General features: G+C 42.8%; 1 protein-coding gene across 14 annotated transcripts in view; it reads right to left on the bottom strand.

Annotated features, from left to right (window-relative positions):
• The window catches only part of Ptprm (protein tyrosine phosphatase receptor type M), a 675,227-nt gene that overhangs the window by 153,835 nt on the left and 506,521 nt on the right, over positions 1–14,871 (bottom strand). For all 14 annotated transcript variants that reach the window (XM_087189931.1, XM_087189938.1, XM_087189934.1 and 11 more), the window contains one exon: positions 439–590. In XM_087189931.1, the coding sequence (XP_087046057.1) occupies positions 439–590 (152 nt within the window). The remainder of the gene's footprint in view (positions 1–438; positions 591–14,871) is intronic.

Genomic DNA, 14,871 nt, shown 5'->3' with positions numbered 1-14,871 from the left:
CTGTAATAAAGGCAGAACCTGTCAGCTAAACAAACAATTAACTTGTTACTGCCATTTAGGGAACTGTTGTCTACAGGCTTCCCTCCTGTCAGTCTACACCTGGCTTTGTTACAAATGGGATCTGAACAACACAAAGCAAGCTAGGCAGGAGGTGTCTTCCTCCTGGACTGGGGAGGAAGTGTCTGCCTCCAGGAGCTGCTCTGGAAGAACTCACAGAAACTTCCCTTGGTTTCCCGTGCTCTGGGTCCTGGACCTATGAGCAACATCTTTACTTAGCAACCCGCTACACACAGTTTCAGGGTGATGGGAGCTGCGGAAGTAACATGGCCCAAGACTTTGGCAGGAATTTTATCTTGTTTTTCAGTTCCCCAGTGCCACCTGGAATCTCAGTGGGCAGGACAGGGGCAACTGCCAACAGCACGGGGCGTGTACACTTACATCTCCCATTCAGATTGTGCGTGTCCACAAACGAGAAAGCCTCGTCACAGTTTGTGCCCTGCTCAGCGTAGCTCTTGTCCATTGAGTTCACCATCACAGTCATCTCCTGGCGGGTGCTGCTCATCGTCTCCTTCCGCTTCTTGGCCAGTTTCCTTAGGACAAAGAGTTCAGTTATGTAAGCATGTGTGGGAACGGGAAACGGAGTGTAGGCATGCATGCTGACTGAGGCTCAGGAATAACCTAGACTGATCAATCAGTCATGCGTGTGGAGAACTACATACTTCTGTATGTCAGATTCTCCTGCAGGCTGCACACCTAGAGAGGAAAAATGGCCACAGCTTATCCTAAGGGAAAAATACAGCCAAAAACATCATGCTTTTCCTACGATAAGCAAAATTAAAATGACCAGTGATCCCTGTAAAATGCAATCATCATTTGTTTACCGCTCTTCTCCTAGCGTTATTAACTTTTTACTAAATAAAGATCTACATTGCGGTGTACAGTGTGAAACAGAAGATCCCAACAGACGTTTGCCAGACAAAATTCAAATTACAGGTGCTTTTTGATTTAGAATGGGGTTATGCCCCAGCATATTGAAAATGTCTTACATGCACGGAGCCTCCTGGCATCACGGCAAGGCTAAGTCCTCATTGTTCCCGCCCCGGGAGAAGAGACGCAAAAAGGCCTGGGCAGCAGTCCTGCTCTCTGTATTCTGCTCACTGATCTTGTGAAATAATCTAAATTGTAGCTACCTGTACAAAAGCCATAAAGCCTTACAGGAAGTGAACGTTAAATAAATAGATAAATTTTTACAGATTTTACCACTAGAGGTTGTTTTATGCACCCCAGATAGGCAGGCAAGAATAGAATTTGAGATGTTTCAGGAGAAAGGGATGAAGTAGGAAAGTTTTAGCACCTTCACAGGAAAAAGACCATGTCCAAAAAAATTCCAACTCTGCTGCAGCACCTAGAAACATTTACAAAGAAAAAATGGCAGCTATTTCTAGTAAATCATTCTGACACGGACTGACCTGGGGCACAGCAGAATTTAAAATGAGCCCCATAATCAAAATTGCACCTAAATTAGCTGATTGGTAAGGCGATGGGAGGTGCTACAACATGAGACCATCTGGATAATCTTTATTATCATTTCCAAATGATGCGGAATCCAAACGCTTTCTTGCCTGTAGTTATCATCGTCTTTTAATTTCATACTTTGAAGACTGAAAGATTTCATTAATAAGTCGCTCTTTTAATTGCTAATAGTTGGTGGGGGGAAAGATATGCTTTTCAATAGACGAATGAAAATCACCAATGACGTGTGGGCACGGTGTGCTGTAGCTGAGGTCTAGAATGTCCTGCAAAGTCTCTCGTAGTCAGAGCTGGAACTTTGGGATGGTCACTGGATCATGCAGGCACTGCACTCATGGGTGCATGGATCCACTGATGAGTTAGTTCACAGCTAAATGTGTGGTTAGGAGGTGGGCCTGGTTGGAGGAGGTGCATTGCTGGGGATGTGCTGTAGAGGGTGCATCTCCCTCTCCAGCTCCTCCCTTCTCTCCTTCCTGGCTGCCATGATGTGATCAGCTTTCTTCTACCATGCTACTTCGGCTTTGGAGTCAACCAACCATGGACCAAATCCCCCAAACGATAAACCAAATGAAACCTCTTCTCCTGTCGGGGGCCATTCTACATAATTTTGGGGAAAAGTCATTTCACAATTACATTATGATTAGGGGTTTCTGAGGCCTCAATGGTCCTGTGATGCTGTGACGCTCAACGGCAAGATTACATCAGCTGAAGACATCCTGGGTCTTTGAGAACTGAGTAGTAATACAGAAAGAGAAAGGTTTCACCTGGGGAGGGACAAGTTCCTTATCAGCTTAACTCATCCCACCTACTGTTGTAAGATCGTTTTGCTTATCTCACCGTCCTAATCAATATAAACTCTAAACTCCTCATCGACCTAAAATCCTCGTTGTCATAGGATTTCCACCACCCTCTGAGACATCTGATGCTCCCTCCAACGGTAAGATCCTTGTGACTTTACGATTGTTGCCACCGTCTGAGTCATCTGATACTCCCTATGAACCCAATCAATAGTGGCAGCTCGGGGTGTCTTTGTCCTTGCCCACTCTGAGGTGCTGACTTCCCAGCCCCCATACACTTTGAAATCACACACGTCTCTGCTGTCTTTTCTTCTTTAGCCTGCGGAGTCCCCCTTTCTAGGCAGTGGGAGGATTGATTGCCCTCCGGTATCCTCCAAGTTGTGAGTGTCAAGCATTTTGTTCTGGCAACAGGAAAGTAACTGATATGGGGTGAAAGGGTGAAGTTTCAAAGATTTTTTTCTTTCCTGGGAATGGATCCCTGGGGGTTCTCTATCACTGAGCCACATCCCTAGCCCCTCTCTCGTGTTTTGAGACAAAGTCTGGCTGAGTCGTCCAGGGTAGCCTCTAACTTGACATCCTCCTGCCCTAGCTTCCTGAGCAGCTGGAAGTACAGACGCAGAACGTGGAAGGTCAGCCAGGTGACACCTGGGCACTGGTGCGCTTCCCTCACCACGTGCAGCCATGATCTTCTTCCCCAGGAACCCTCTTGGAGCCAGCCATGCTGGTGTGGGGCTGGAGTCTGGGCCTGATGCACTTTCCCCTCAGGTGTTCTGGGTTCCATCTCCACAGCTGTGCTCACAAGAACACATTTTCTCTCCACTTCAGGATCTGCCAGTTCCTAGAAACATGCTCTCTTGCCAGGTCTCCCCAGGAACGCTCAAGGGGAGGACTGAGTTAATGAGCTCCATGATGCAGGCAAAAGACTCACTTTCTGCATGAATTTCTTTGATTTTCTATGGACTGATTTATGCAGATAATTGCTTCTCAATTTTTGTTGCTCTGCTTACGAAGGGGGGCAGAGTCAACTCTATCAGACTGCCCTCTGCCTTTTCTTCCTTGAATCCCTCACATTCTCAAGGTCAGAAAAGACCACTAACGTGCCTCTTGCATTCCCATTGGCCAGGTGGGAAGTGCTGGCAGATGGAGGCGCCTAAGTGAGCCTACAGTGGAAAAGATCTTCCTCCTTCAGAATCCTCCAAATGTGCATAAATGGATTTCAGTGATGTGACACCAAACACTTCACTGTTGATCTCTGAGCACAAATGAACCCCCTTAAGGAGCCATGGCACATGCGCAAGTCAAATGGAGCTAGAGTCAGAGATCTGCAGCTTTAGTAAGCGTCCACCCTCTAGGTCCATGAGTCTTCTTCACTTCTTCAAAACCCAGCTCTGAACCAAAGGCTTCCCGCGATAGCTCTGCCCTCTTGTCACTGACCTCAGGTGTCCTGCACAGAGGTCATGAGGGGTAAGGCAAGGAATCCAAGAGAGGGAAGCTGAGTGGAGAAAATAAGGAGCAGTGGAGACCGGAGAAATGGGGGTGGGGGAGATGATGACCAAGCCCCACCAGGTGAATGCCCCGCCCGCGAGGACCCAAGATAGCATACGATTCAGGAGAAGCCAAAAATCCAGGTTTCACATGAGCTCAACTCTCAAGTGTTGGTTAACAACTAAAACACTTTGTGGCCTAAATAAAGGATTCTTCTGCTCTCCATGAGTAACAGCACTTAGCTTAATGTATGAAAACAGAAAGGAGTGAAAACAAACACTATGTGACCACTACATGTCAGTACTGGGCACGCGTTGTCTTGCTCTGGCCTAGGAACTGTGGAAGAGCCATTCTTGCTTCCTGTTTTACAGACGAGGGATCGGAGTTTCAGAGATGTTAAGTAATTCATCCAAATGGCAGACCTGAGATAGACTGCAGAATAATGTGATTTCTCTTGTAAAGTATTTCGCTAATTTATATTTGCTTACACACTATATTACAATCATCACCAGGCAGCTTTCAAGCATGAATTCTCTATCACTCCAAAATTAGATATTAGACTTTGAAGAAGCTAGGTTGAGTTACCAGCACCTAGCCAAGGTACTCAATGCTGACAGCACCCAAAGGCTTATTCACTGATTTAATTATCATCATATCGAAGTATTAATGAGTTGATCAACTCAGGTATTAAAGATGCTTTTTTATTTGTAGGGTTTCTGAGATATGTATCAATTAAAAGAGATTGTCAGAGCTGATCAAAATATAAGACACAACTCTATATTACCATTAGGGAATGTATCATACAGACTGATATAGATTAAAAGTAAAGGAATGGAGAACGCTGTACCACGCAAACAATAATCAAAGGCAATATTAAATTCCATGCAAAACCTCAGAGCAAGGAAATTTACCATGAATAAAGAGAGGCATTTCATAAGGACAAAAGACTTAAAAATCCTTAATGTCTATGTACTTAGAACAGAATATCAATATCTATGAGGCAAAAGGTGATAGCACAACACTAAGAAATAGATGAATCCGCTATTACAGCTGGAGATGTCACAACATCTCTCTGTAGCACTGGACAGCTCCAGCAGGCAGAAAATCTGTAAGGACACAGTGAAGTCCACAGCACCATCCATCAACCGGATAAACTGACACCTTCAGAATATCTCACCCAACAGCAGCAGAATTCATGTTACTCTGAAGCTCTCAGGGAAGATTCACAAGGATAGACCACATTTGGGCACATGGAACAACACATCTCTATAAAAACTGAAAGGAATAGAATTTATGAAACATTTTCAGATAAAATGGAGTTAAACTAGAATTCAATTACATAAAATAGCTTTATTTATTTATTTATTTATTTTTTTTGGTGCCGGGGATCGAACTTGGGTCCTTGCACTTGCGAGGCAGGCGGTGGAACCACTGAGCTAAATCCTTCGCCCTACAATAGTTTTAAAAAGCCCCAGATATCTGAAGATAAACAACATATTTAAAATAACACATAGGTTAAAAAAGAAATCTCAAAGGAAATTTAAAAACAATTTAAATGGAAATGAACATACAGAATCAAATTTTGTGGAGTGTATCAGAAGTAGTATTTAGAGGGAAATTTGTAACATTAAATATACATATATCAGAAAAAAAGAAAATTTTACAATCTATAATCTAAGTTTCCAACTAAGGAAACTAGAAAAAGAAAATCAAATTATATGTAAAAGAAGCATAAAAAATAACTATATTAGTGCAGAAATAAGTGAAACAGAAAAGAGGAAATCAACAGCAAAAAAAATCAATAATACCCAGTTCTTTGAAAGATCAATAAAATTAGTAAGCCTCTAGCCAGGCTAAGGAAGAGAGAAGATATAAATTACTAATAATGTAAATAAAAGAGGGGACATCATTGCATATCCCATGGAAATTAAAGGATGATAAAGAATGTTACGAGTTAATCTGTGACTACAAACTTGATAATTTATAGGAAATGGGCCCATTTCTTGAAAGACATAATCTACCAAAACTCACACAAGAGGAAACAGACAATCAGAATAGGCCTATATCCCATTAAAGGAATTGACTATAATTAATAATCTTCCAGAAAAGGAAGCACCAGTCTCAAACATTTAAGGAAGAAATTGTACCAATTCTCTACAGTCTCTCCCAGAAGATAAAAGCAGAACCGGGTACACTTCCTAACTCATTCTATGAGCCACCATTACACTAATATCCAAATCTGAAAAAGATATTAGAAGAAAAGGAAACTACACCCGTATCTATCATGAACATGCATACAAACAATTTATTAGTGGAAGCATATGTCATGATCAATTGAGATCTATTCCAGGTATTCAAGGCCAGTTCAACACCTGAAACTCAATGAGCACAATCCACCAGATTACAGAAGGAAAAATCACATGGTCATAACAACAGATATAGAAAAAGCATTTGACAAAATTCAGCGCCCATTAATCATAACAACTTTCAGCAAGCTGGACATGGTGGCGTACTTCTGTAATTCCAGCACTCTCACAGCTGAGGCAGGAGGATTGCAAGTTCAAGGTCAGTCTGGGAAGTTTAGCAACTTAGCAAGACCTTGTCTCAAAAAAAAAAAAAAAAAAAAAGAGGTGGGGATGTAGTTCAGTGTGAAGGCCCTGGGTTCAGATTTTACTGCTGCAAAACAAACAGAATCTTTCAGCAAACTGATAGGAGAGGAGAATTTCCTCAACTTGGTAAAGAACATCTACTAAAATCCTATAGGTAACATTCTATTTAATGTTGATAAACTAAAGCTTTTCCATTAAGATCTGTAACAACATAAGGATCTCTCTTTTACCTATGCTTTTCAGTATTCTATTGGAAGTCTTAGTAATACAATAAGACAAGAAAAAAAAGCAAAACAGATTAGAAAGGAAAGAATAAAATTGTTTTTGTTCACTGATGACAGGACTATCTAAATAGAAAATCTGAAGAGTCAACCAAAAAACTCCTAGAACTACTGAGCATTTGTAGCAAGGTTGTAGGATGAGTTTACTAGACAACAGTCAATTTATTCCTATATACTAGCAATCAGCAAATGGGATTTGAATGTAAAAACAAAATACCATTTACGTTAGGACTTCCACTAGAGAAATAATTCAGTAAAAATCTAACAAATTATGTACAGAAATCTATAAGAAGAAAACTAAAAACCTCTGATTAAAAGAATTAAGATCTGGGTGTGGGGGTGCACGCCTGTCACCCCTGCACTCTGGGGAGCTGAGTGAGGCTTTGGGTCCCAGCCTGGGCAACATAGCGAGACCTTGACTCAAAATAAAAAACATAGAAAGGGCTGAGGATGTAGACTACTGGAAAGCCCCTGACTTCAATTTCTAGTACTGCAAAAAAACAAAAAACAAAACAAAACAAAAAACTAAAAAGATCAAAGAAAGAAATAAAAAGAAAGAAAGAAACTGAAAAATCAGTCATGTCACGATGTCAGCTTTTTCTAACTTGATCTGTACAGTCAATGTGACTCCAATAAAAAATCCTTGAAATTTATTTTGTAGATATCAACAAATTGATTCTAAAGTATATATGGAAAAAAAGATGCAAAATAGCTATTAAGATATTGAAAAAGAAAAGCTAAATGGTAGGAATAACATTACCTGACTTATAAACTTACTATAAAGCTATGGTAATAAAGACACCCTGGTGTCAGCAAAATAACAGACAAACCGATGACTGGGGCAAAATGGAGAGCCCAGAAAGAGCCCTACACAAATACTATAGTCACTGCATGTTGACAAGAGAGCAACGGTACACAAGGGAGCAAAATAACCCTTTGACCAGTAGTGATGGAACAACCAGCTATCTGCACGCAAATCAATATGCCTAGACACAGACCTCTTACCCTTTACAAAAATTATCTCCAAAATGGGAAAACAACCAAAGTGTAAATACAAAACTACAAACTTCACAATGAGAACACAGAAAAAAATCCAGATGTCCTTCTGCATAGTGGAGACCTTTTAGATAAAACATCAAAAGCGTGATCCATGAAAGACAGAATTCTAAGACCGACTTGGTTAGAATGATTAAAAATCTGCTCTGTGCATGACACTATGGAGAAAAGATAAGCCACACACTGGGAGAAACTCTTTGCAAAAGCCATATCTGATAAAGGCCTGTGTCCATAATATACAAAGAACTCTAAAAACTCAACAAGAACATGAACAGTAGGATTTTTAAAAGGACCAAAGACCTTAGTGAATTCATCACCGAAGAAGACACCCAGACGGCAATGGAGAAATGCACATGAAGACACAAAGGAACAGTACTGCCCATTTATTAGAACAGCCTAAATCCAGAACACGGACACTATCCAATTCCAGTGAAGATGGAAAATGGCAGGAACTCTTACTCATTCCTTGTGGGCAATTTCTTTCCTAAGTGATTTTTACTTTATCATATAGCTTTCAGACTCCAGAAGAGCTGAAAATATGTCTACACAAATATCTGCTCAGGCATATTTATAGCAGTTTTATTCTTATTTCCCAAAACTTGCAAGCAACCAAAATGTCCTTGGGTAGGTGAATGGGTAAATAAACGTTGGTCCATCCAGTGGAATATTATTCAGTGCTTAAAAGAAATGAACCATAAAGTCATGAAAAGACATGGAGAGAATGGAAATGCATGTTATTAACTGAAGGAAGCCAATCTGAAAAGGCCACATGGTATGGTTCCAAGCACCCAACATTCTGGAAAAGGTAAGAATATGGAGACATTCAGAGCATTAGTGGCTGTCACCTCTAAGAGAGAGGAGGAACAGGTAGAGCACATGGGAGTTTCAGAGTAGAGAGGCTGTTCTACATGACACCGCCATGGTGGAGACAAGCCATACAGAGTTGTCAGAACCCAAGCAACGACCATCCAAGAACCAGCCCTGGTGTGAGCTGTGGACTTCAGGTGATGGATTACAAAAAATGACCGCACGGTACAGGCTGCAGATAGTGGAAGAGGCCTTCTGCCTGTGTGTGGGTGGAAGGCTTTGGGGACCTCTGTATTTTCTGTTCAAATAAAGTCTATTACAATTTGTAATCTTGCTTGGGAATAAATTATAAGGAGGAAAAACAGTCATAGCCTTAAAATTGCAAACCAGAATAATGGTGAAAAGGGAGAGAAATGTACAATGAATTCAAATGAAAGGAATGGTTATTATGGTTAGTGCTTATTTATACTTTAGTACTTCTAATTCTTTCTTGAGGAAAAAATAAAAACATGGAATGAGAGTAAGGGAAATGGAAAAACCTCATTGGCCCAACACTGCCTACATGACAAGCGATGAAGAAACCTTAGTGAAGAAGGCTCTTGTCAGCAGTGTGTCCACGGAAGAGCGGGAGGACATGCGGCTGCCAATGAGGAGGACAGAGTGCAGCCCAGTGGAAGGAGCCGGAAGCAACCGCTCATCCAGGCTTCCCCTCGGCACTGTTGCACCAGCAAGCTGGAAGGGCACATTTGCCACCAGGACCAGGGAACTCCTAAGAATGAGCTCAAGGGTCACCTGCAGTGTGGACGCTGGTCACACTGCTGCATCAGGGCCACTCGGGCTACAGGACGTCGTTCATCATGCAACTCAACTGTCCCTGCCCACTGTCCTGCAGACCCTCCTGGAAAGGCTTTGTGGCCCTGGCCGGAAGTACAGTTGTTGTCCACAGAAAAGGTGTCTCCATGTAAAAGTAATCTTTTACTTTGACATTACAAGGATGGCAAAGCTTGTGGAAATGGAAATCATATACAGACAGAAGAATGAGAGGACAAATGGCTTTCTGGTCCCGGCTTTTATAATTAAGTGTGGGCTTAGACTTAATTAAGGGCTGAGGAAGAAACTAGATCCAGGAACTCTTTAATTTTTTCTCACAGAAGGGATCAAATAGTCATTGGTTGAGTCAAACAATCCGTACATTACACCAGATTGCCAAGATCCAGCTGAACAAGCTGAAATGAATAAGAGGGTGTCACCTTGAAGGCAGAGCTGTGTAGATTACCACACAATGTGGTTTTTAAAAGTTTAAACTTGAAGGAGAAAACACAGTGGTCGAACAACAAATTATTTCAATTCGAACCAGCACAATAGCTGATAGAAATACAATGTGAAAATAGTAATTACGAGAACCTTGCAGGACTTTGGATAAGCCTAGTGATTGATGTCCCTTATATACAGCCTACTGAGGGGAGTGCGGTTGTCGGCTGTACCATAGATAGGGAAACTGAGGCATGGGGCAGGGAGCTGTCCAAGAGCCCTGGCTAGAGAAGAACTTTAGACACTGGGTGGTATTTTCTCATGTGGAGATGAGAGCCTCTCTGCGAAGCCATCACCAGCACCCTGGGCTCAGCAGGGTCCTGGCTTCTGTCTCCCTCTGGAGATGGGGCGGGTTGAGGTCACCAACCAGAGTCCACAGCTGGTAAGTGAGGTAGAAGTGTTCTCCTGAACATTGACCTCTAACTGTACCACCACTAAGAAGTCATCAAGAAGTCAAGAAACAGCAAAGGCTGGCGAGGATGCACGGAAAAAGGAGCCCCTCCACACTGCTGGTGGGAGTGTACACCAGTACAATCACTGTGGAAATCAGTAGGGACATTCCTCAAAAACTGAAACTAGAAGTTCCATCAACCCAGCTCTTCCCCTTCTAGGTATCTTCCTGAAAGAGTTAGACATCATATCACAGGGATACATGTGCGGATGTATGTACGCATGTTTACAGCAGCACAACTTATAATAGCTAAATCTTGGAAGCAGCCTATATGTCCATCAATGGATGAATGGATAAAGAAAATGTGATACTTACATACAATGGAGTACTACTCTGCTATAAAGAAAGATAAGTTTGAGTTATCTGTAGGAAAATGGATGCACCTTGAAAGTACAATGTTAAACAAAATAAATCATCTTAAATGCCATATGTATAAACAAAGAGAAAAATGAAAGGCAGTTAAGAGGAAACAGTGAGAAACGGAGAAAGGACAAGCAATGGGAAGAAGGGGAAGTAGAAACAATTCAGATGTGTTGTATATGTGTACCAGCTCCACACAAGGAATGTAGACGTTACGTACTGCAAACATGGACTAATAAAAATTTTAAAAATAAATAAAAGAAGCCCACCCAATCTGCCCCAGAGCAATGAGCACCATGCAGAACACTCCTTCAGTTTGCACTCCTGCTCCTTCAGTCTGGCACTGACTAGGTAATGGGCCTGTGTTTGTCTCAAAGAAAAGTTTCATGTTCAGGCAAGTCAGAGACTCTGTTTTAGAGCTCGTCTCTTTCCCATGGGATGAGATAAAATGACAGGCTGAAAATTACTCAGCATGGAAAAAAACTGAAACCCTGTTATGGTCGCAACACAGATGGAGCATGAGGACATGAGAAGTGAGGGGAGTCAGGCACAGAGGGACACGGACTGTGTGTTCTCGCTTCCGTGTGGAAGCTGGAGACATTGGGGACCGACAGGGGCAGAGGGTGGAGAGGTGGTGACCAGAGCGGAGGAGTGAGAGTGAACAGAGGGTGCAGCTGGACGGGAGGAAAACTTCTAATGCTCTACAGCGCAGCATGGTGACTGTGATGTTTAATCTTTAAGCATAAGCTTTTAAGTAATTAGTACAGAAGATTTGGAATGTTAACACAAAGAAGAGATGATAAACATGTGAGGCCTTGGACGTGGCAATCACCCTGATGTGATCATTACACACTGTATGCATGTATTGAAATCTCAGTGTACCCCATAGATCTGTACAATTGTGTTAGCTAAAAATTTCAAGAATATTTTTGAAAATAATAGGTTGATGGGCTATGAGGGAGGATGATATTGCTAAAGGAACTAGACTTCCAAACTTATAAGTTGAAAACAAAATATTTAGGTAAGACTAATTTTCTTTTAAAACAAGTTGAAATTAAATGTATTGCAATCTGTGGTTGCTTTCTAAATCATAATGCCAATGTCTTATATATGATCAAGATGGTAATCACTATTATCTTAAGTTACAATAAAAGGGGATCAAGATGATTATGTAATTTATTGAAATAAAATTGATGCAATCCTAAGTCATGCTGACATGTGACTTATATATTAAACATATATTAAACTTTTTTTGGCACTAAAAAAGATTTAGAGCCTGCTGTTTTCTGGAGAGAGCGGGAGTATCAAAATTTTTCTAACCATGGGCTTTTGGATTGATTAAAAAGCAATTTTACTCACCCTGGAAAGAGATATGGGGTGAGTAAGCACAGCTTGATGAGGTTTGGGAGCCACTGTTGGAGTGTCCACCAAGGAGAATTTCACCTCAGCTGCGGCACACATCACACGTCTGCTGCGCAGCGCAGGGCTCCTGGCCTCTTTACTGCTCATCCCCTGTCCCAGAACGTCCTTGGCACATGGTAGGGGCTCAGTGGACACTGGTCTGTTCCCATGATTCTGACTGCCTGACAGTCACCATGTGTTGTTTTCCAACCACAGAAAACACATGAGGAACAGTGTATGAGAGAAGGGGGCTCAGAGGATGGATGGACAGACAGACCAACGTTGACTGGTGCACAGCCAGTGGGGTGGCTCAGCACCTGGTGATGAGCACACATCTCATGGGCCACGGGCTACTGCTGTCCAAGCTGGTGGATGAAGTAAAAGGGCGCTGGCTGTTGAAAATACATGATCACACGTGGATGTGGATATTCCATCTCTGGATTTTTCTAAGTGGCTGCAGGGGGTTCAGGGTGTTTCCCTCAAAGTTCCATGTGCTGGGAAGGTCATGCCCAAGTTCTAGGTCAGTGACGGCGAATCTTATGGAGCTGTCAATGACAACCAACAGCCTGCTGCTGAGCCAGGCTAAGGGCACTGGAGGCAGTGAGGGTGAGGCGTGCTTAGAGCAGAGACCGGAGCTTCTTCAGGGGGTGCTCTCTGCCAAGTCACAGCACAGCAAGGGCTGGCGCCTTGGCATCAGACTTTTGTGAGAAATCAGGTAATTTCCTCTCCAAATTGCCTGTGTGGAATTGTTTTATTGCAACAGAAAATGGGCTAAGACAGTGATCAAAGGGAATTAAAAACACACACACACACAACATAGGTATTTTGTAACTTGAACATTATTCACGTAACAGCTTGGAATGCACTTACTGTATTTCTCTCCACTCCTCCCTACGGGCACCTACTCTACTTTCCCGTCCTCTTTCCTACCCAGGAGACTCCTGAGCCTGCAGCCCTCTCCCTACTCAGCTTCTGCCTGGGGGTCAGAGCCCAGCCGTGCAGTGGTTTGTGGGACTGGCTCTTCTGCCCCACCCTGCTGCAGGACCGGGAGGCACACGCTGGCCCTCTGAGATCCACCTATAGGGGGATCCCGCCATCAAGACATCTTCCACTGGGGAGCAACTCATGGCTCTCGTGAGCATCCCAGTGTAATTTCCCAAACCTGTTGAAGAGTTTTAAGTGCTAAAAAAGTCAGTCATAAAAATAATAGATGCAGTACCTGTCAGCCTTAGTAGTATTTTGTTTAGTTTTATCTTTCACACCAGGACAATATGAATCCAGAGGGACTGAGGCCAGGGATGGCACAAGAAATAGGAAACTGGTGCAATCCACAGTGGAGCACAGCTGGGAATAAAGTGACACGAGTGGTAGTAGGTCCCCGCTCACAGTCAGCGAATGCCGCTGAATTCCATGTGTGCACGTTTTCTTGAAATTTAATGGTTTCTAAAATGTCACTCTGCAGCAGGATTAAATTGGTGTACTGCTGATCCTCTATCAGACTATAAATACAAGTAAGAAAGAGGGATTTGAATGCATGTCATGGGAATATACCTCCACTTCCCTCCTGATGGTGTCTGTTAAGTTCACTACACATCTCGGAATGCCCCTAACAAGCACAGAGCGAGCCAGAGCACCGGCAACAGAGGAGGAGCCCAGCAAAACTGCTCATTATGGATGCTACTGTAAGTACTGACACGACTATAAAATCCAGGTGACTCTTCAGATGTACAGAGCTGAGCAAGGGTTTCTTAAACATAAGGCTGAATGAAGTTTTTTTAAAAAAATTATATTCCACATTAAATGCTGCTGGTTAATTTACACAGGAGTAAATGCCATGTTTCTTAAGATGGCCCTAATAGAGCTGTGGCGAACCTATGGCACATGTGTTATTGTGTTTTTCTTATAAGACAAAATATGTTAATATATTAGTTTCTTTAAAAACTAAAACCTCATTATGCGGGTTTAATTGCAGCGTTGGCACTGTGCGAGAAACAAGTGGTTTCGGGTTTCAGTTTGGACACTTCTCCCGAAGCCTCGCCATTGCTGCCCTAGCAACTGGCACAGAACACAGTAATCAGCAGATGCACCGACCACCCAGGAAGGGCTGCCCTGGCTGGGTGCAGAGCTCACCCTGGGCAGACGGCCCGGAAGACGGGCACCTCCCGACTCGGGGGCCTGTGACCGCACACCAGTCACAAGGCCACCGGGGACTTGGGCTGCAGCTGGAATCCAGTTGTCAATGAGCAGAGCGGAGCACAGGGGTGAACTCTGAGCTTCGGGGTGGGGTGGGTGGAACAGCAGCACGACAGAGCAATGGAGTCAGAACCTCCCAACCCTCTGGTTGGCTCTGAGGACCAGGAAGAGGGAGGTTTCTAAAAGCAAGGCAAGGCTCTGGGTTCTTCTCTTCCACTTCCTCCTGACACTGTGACTTGAGCCCAGTGAGACCTGTTTCAGGCTTCTGACCTCCAGAACGATACAATCATTGTGCAATTTTAAACTATCAAGCTTATAGTAATTTCTTCCAGCAGCAACAGGAAATTGATACAACAGCATAAAATTATTCAGAGTTCCAAAATTTTATCGCCCATGGCCTTTCTAACATGTCTATCAGTAGCTCTTCCCCCTACAGTCCTACATTTGTGTATTAACTTACCCTACACGACTATTATTAAAAATATCATTTTCCCCTAGAAAAAATATAAAAACCACATTTAAGGGTCTTTACCTCTGATTCTGAAATTGTGAATTCCTCCTTACTACCAAGAGTGATCTTGAAGCAAACT

The sequence above is a fragment of the Heterocephalus glaber genome, unplaced genomic scaffold, assembly GCF_053883595.1.
Source record: "Heterocephalus glaber isolate CG9 unplaced genomic scaffold, H.glaber_assembly_v1.0 deba00000331, whole genome shotgun sequence".
NCBI lineage: Eukaryota > Metazoa > Chordata > Mammalia > Rodentia > Bathyergidae > Heterocephalus > Heterocephalus glaber.
This window is presented reverse-complemented; position numbering and strand designations above follow the sequence as displayed.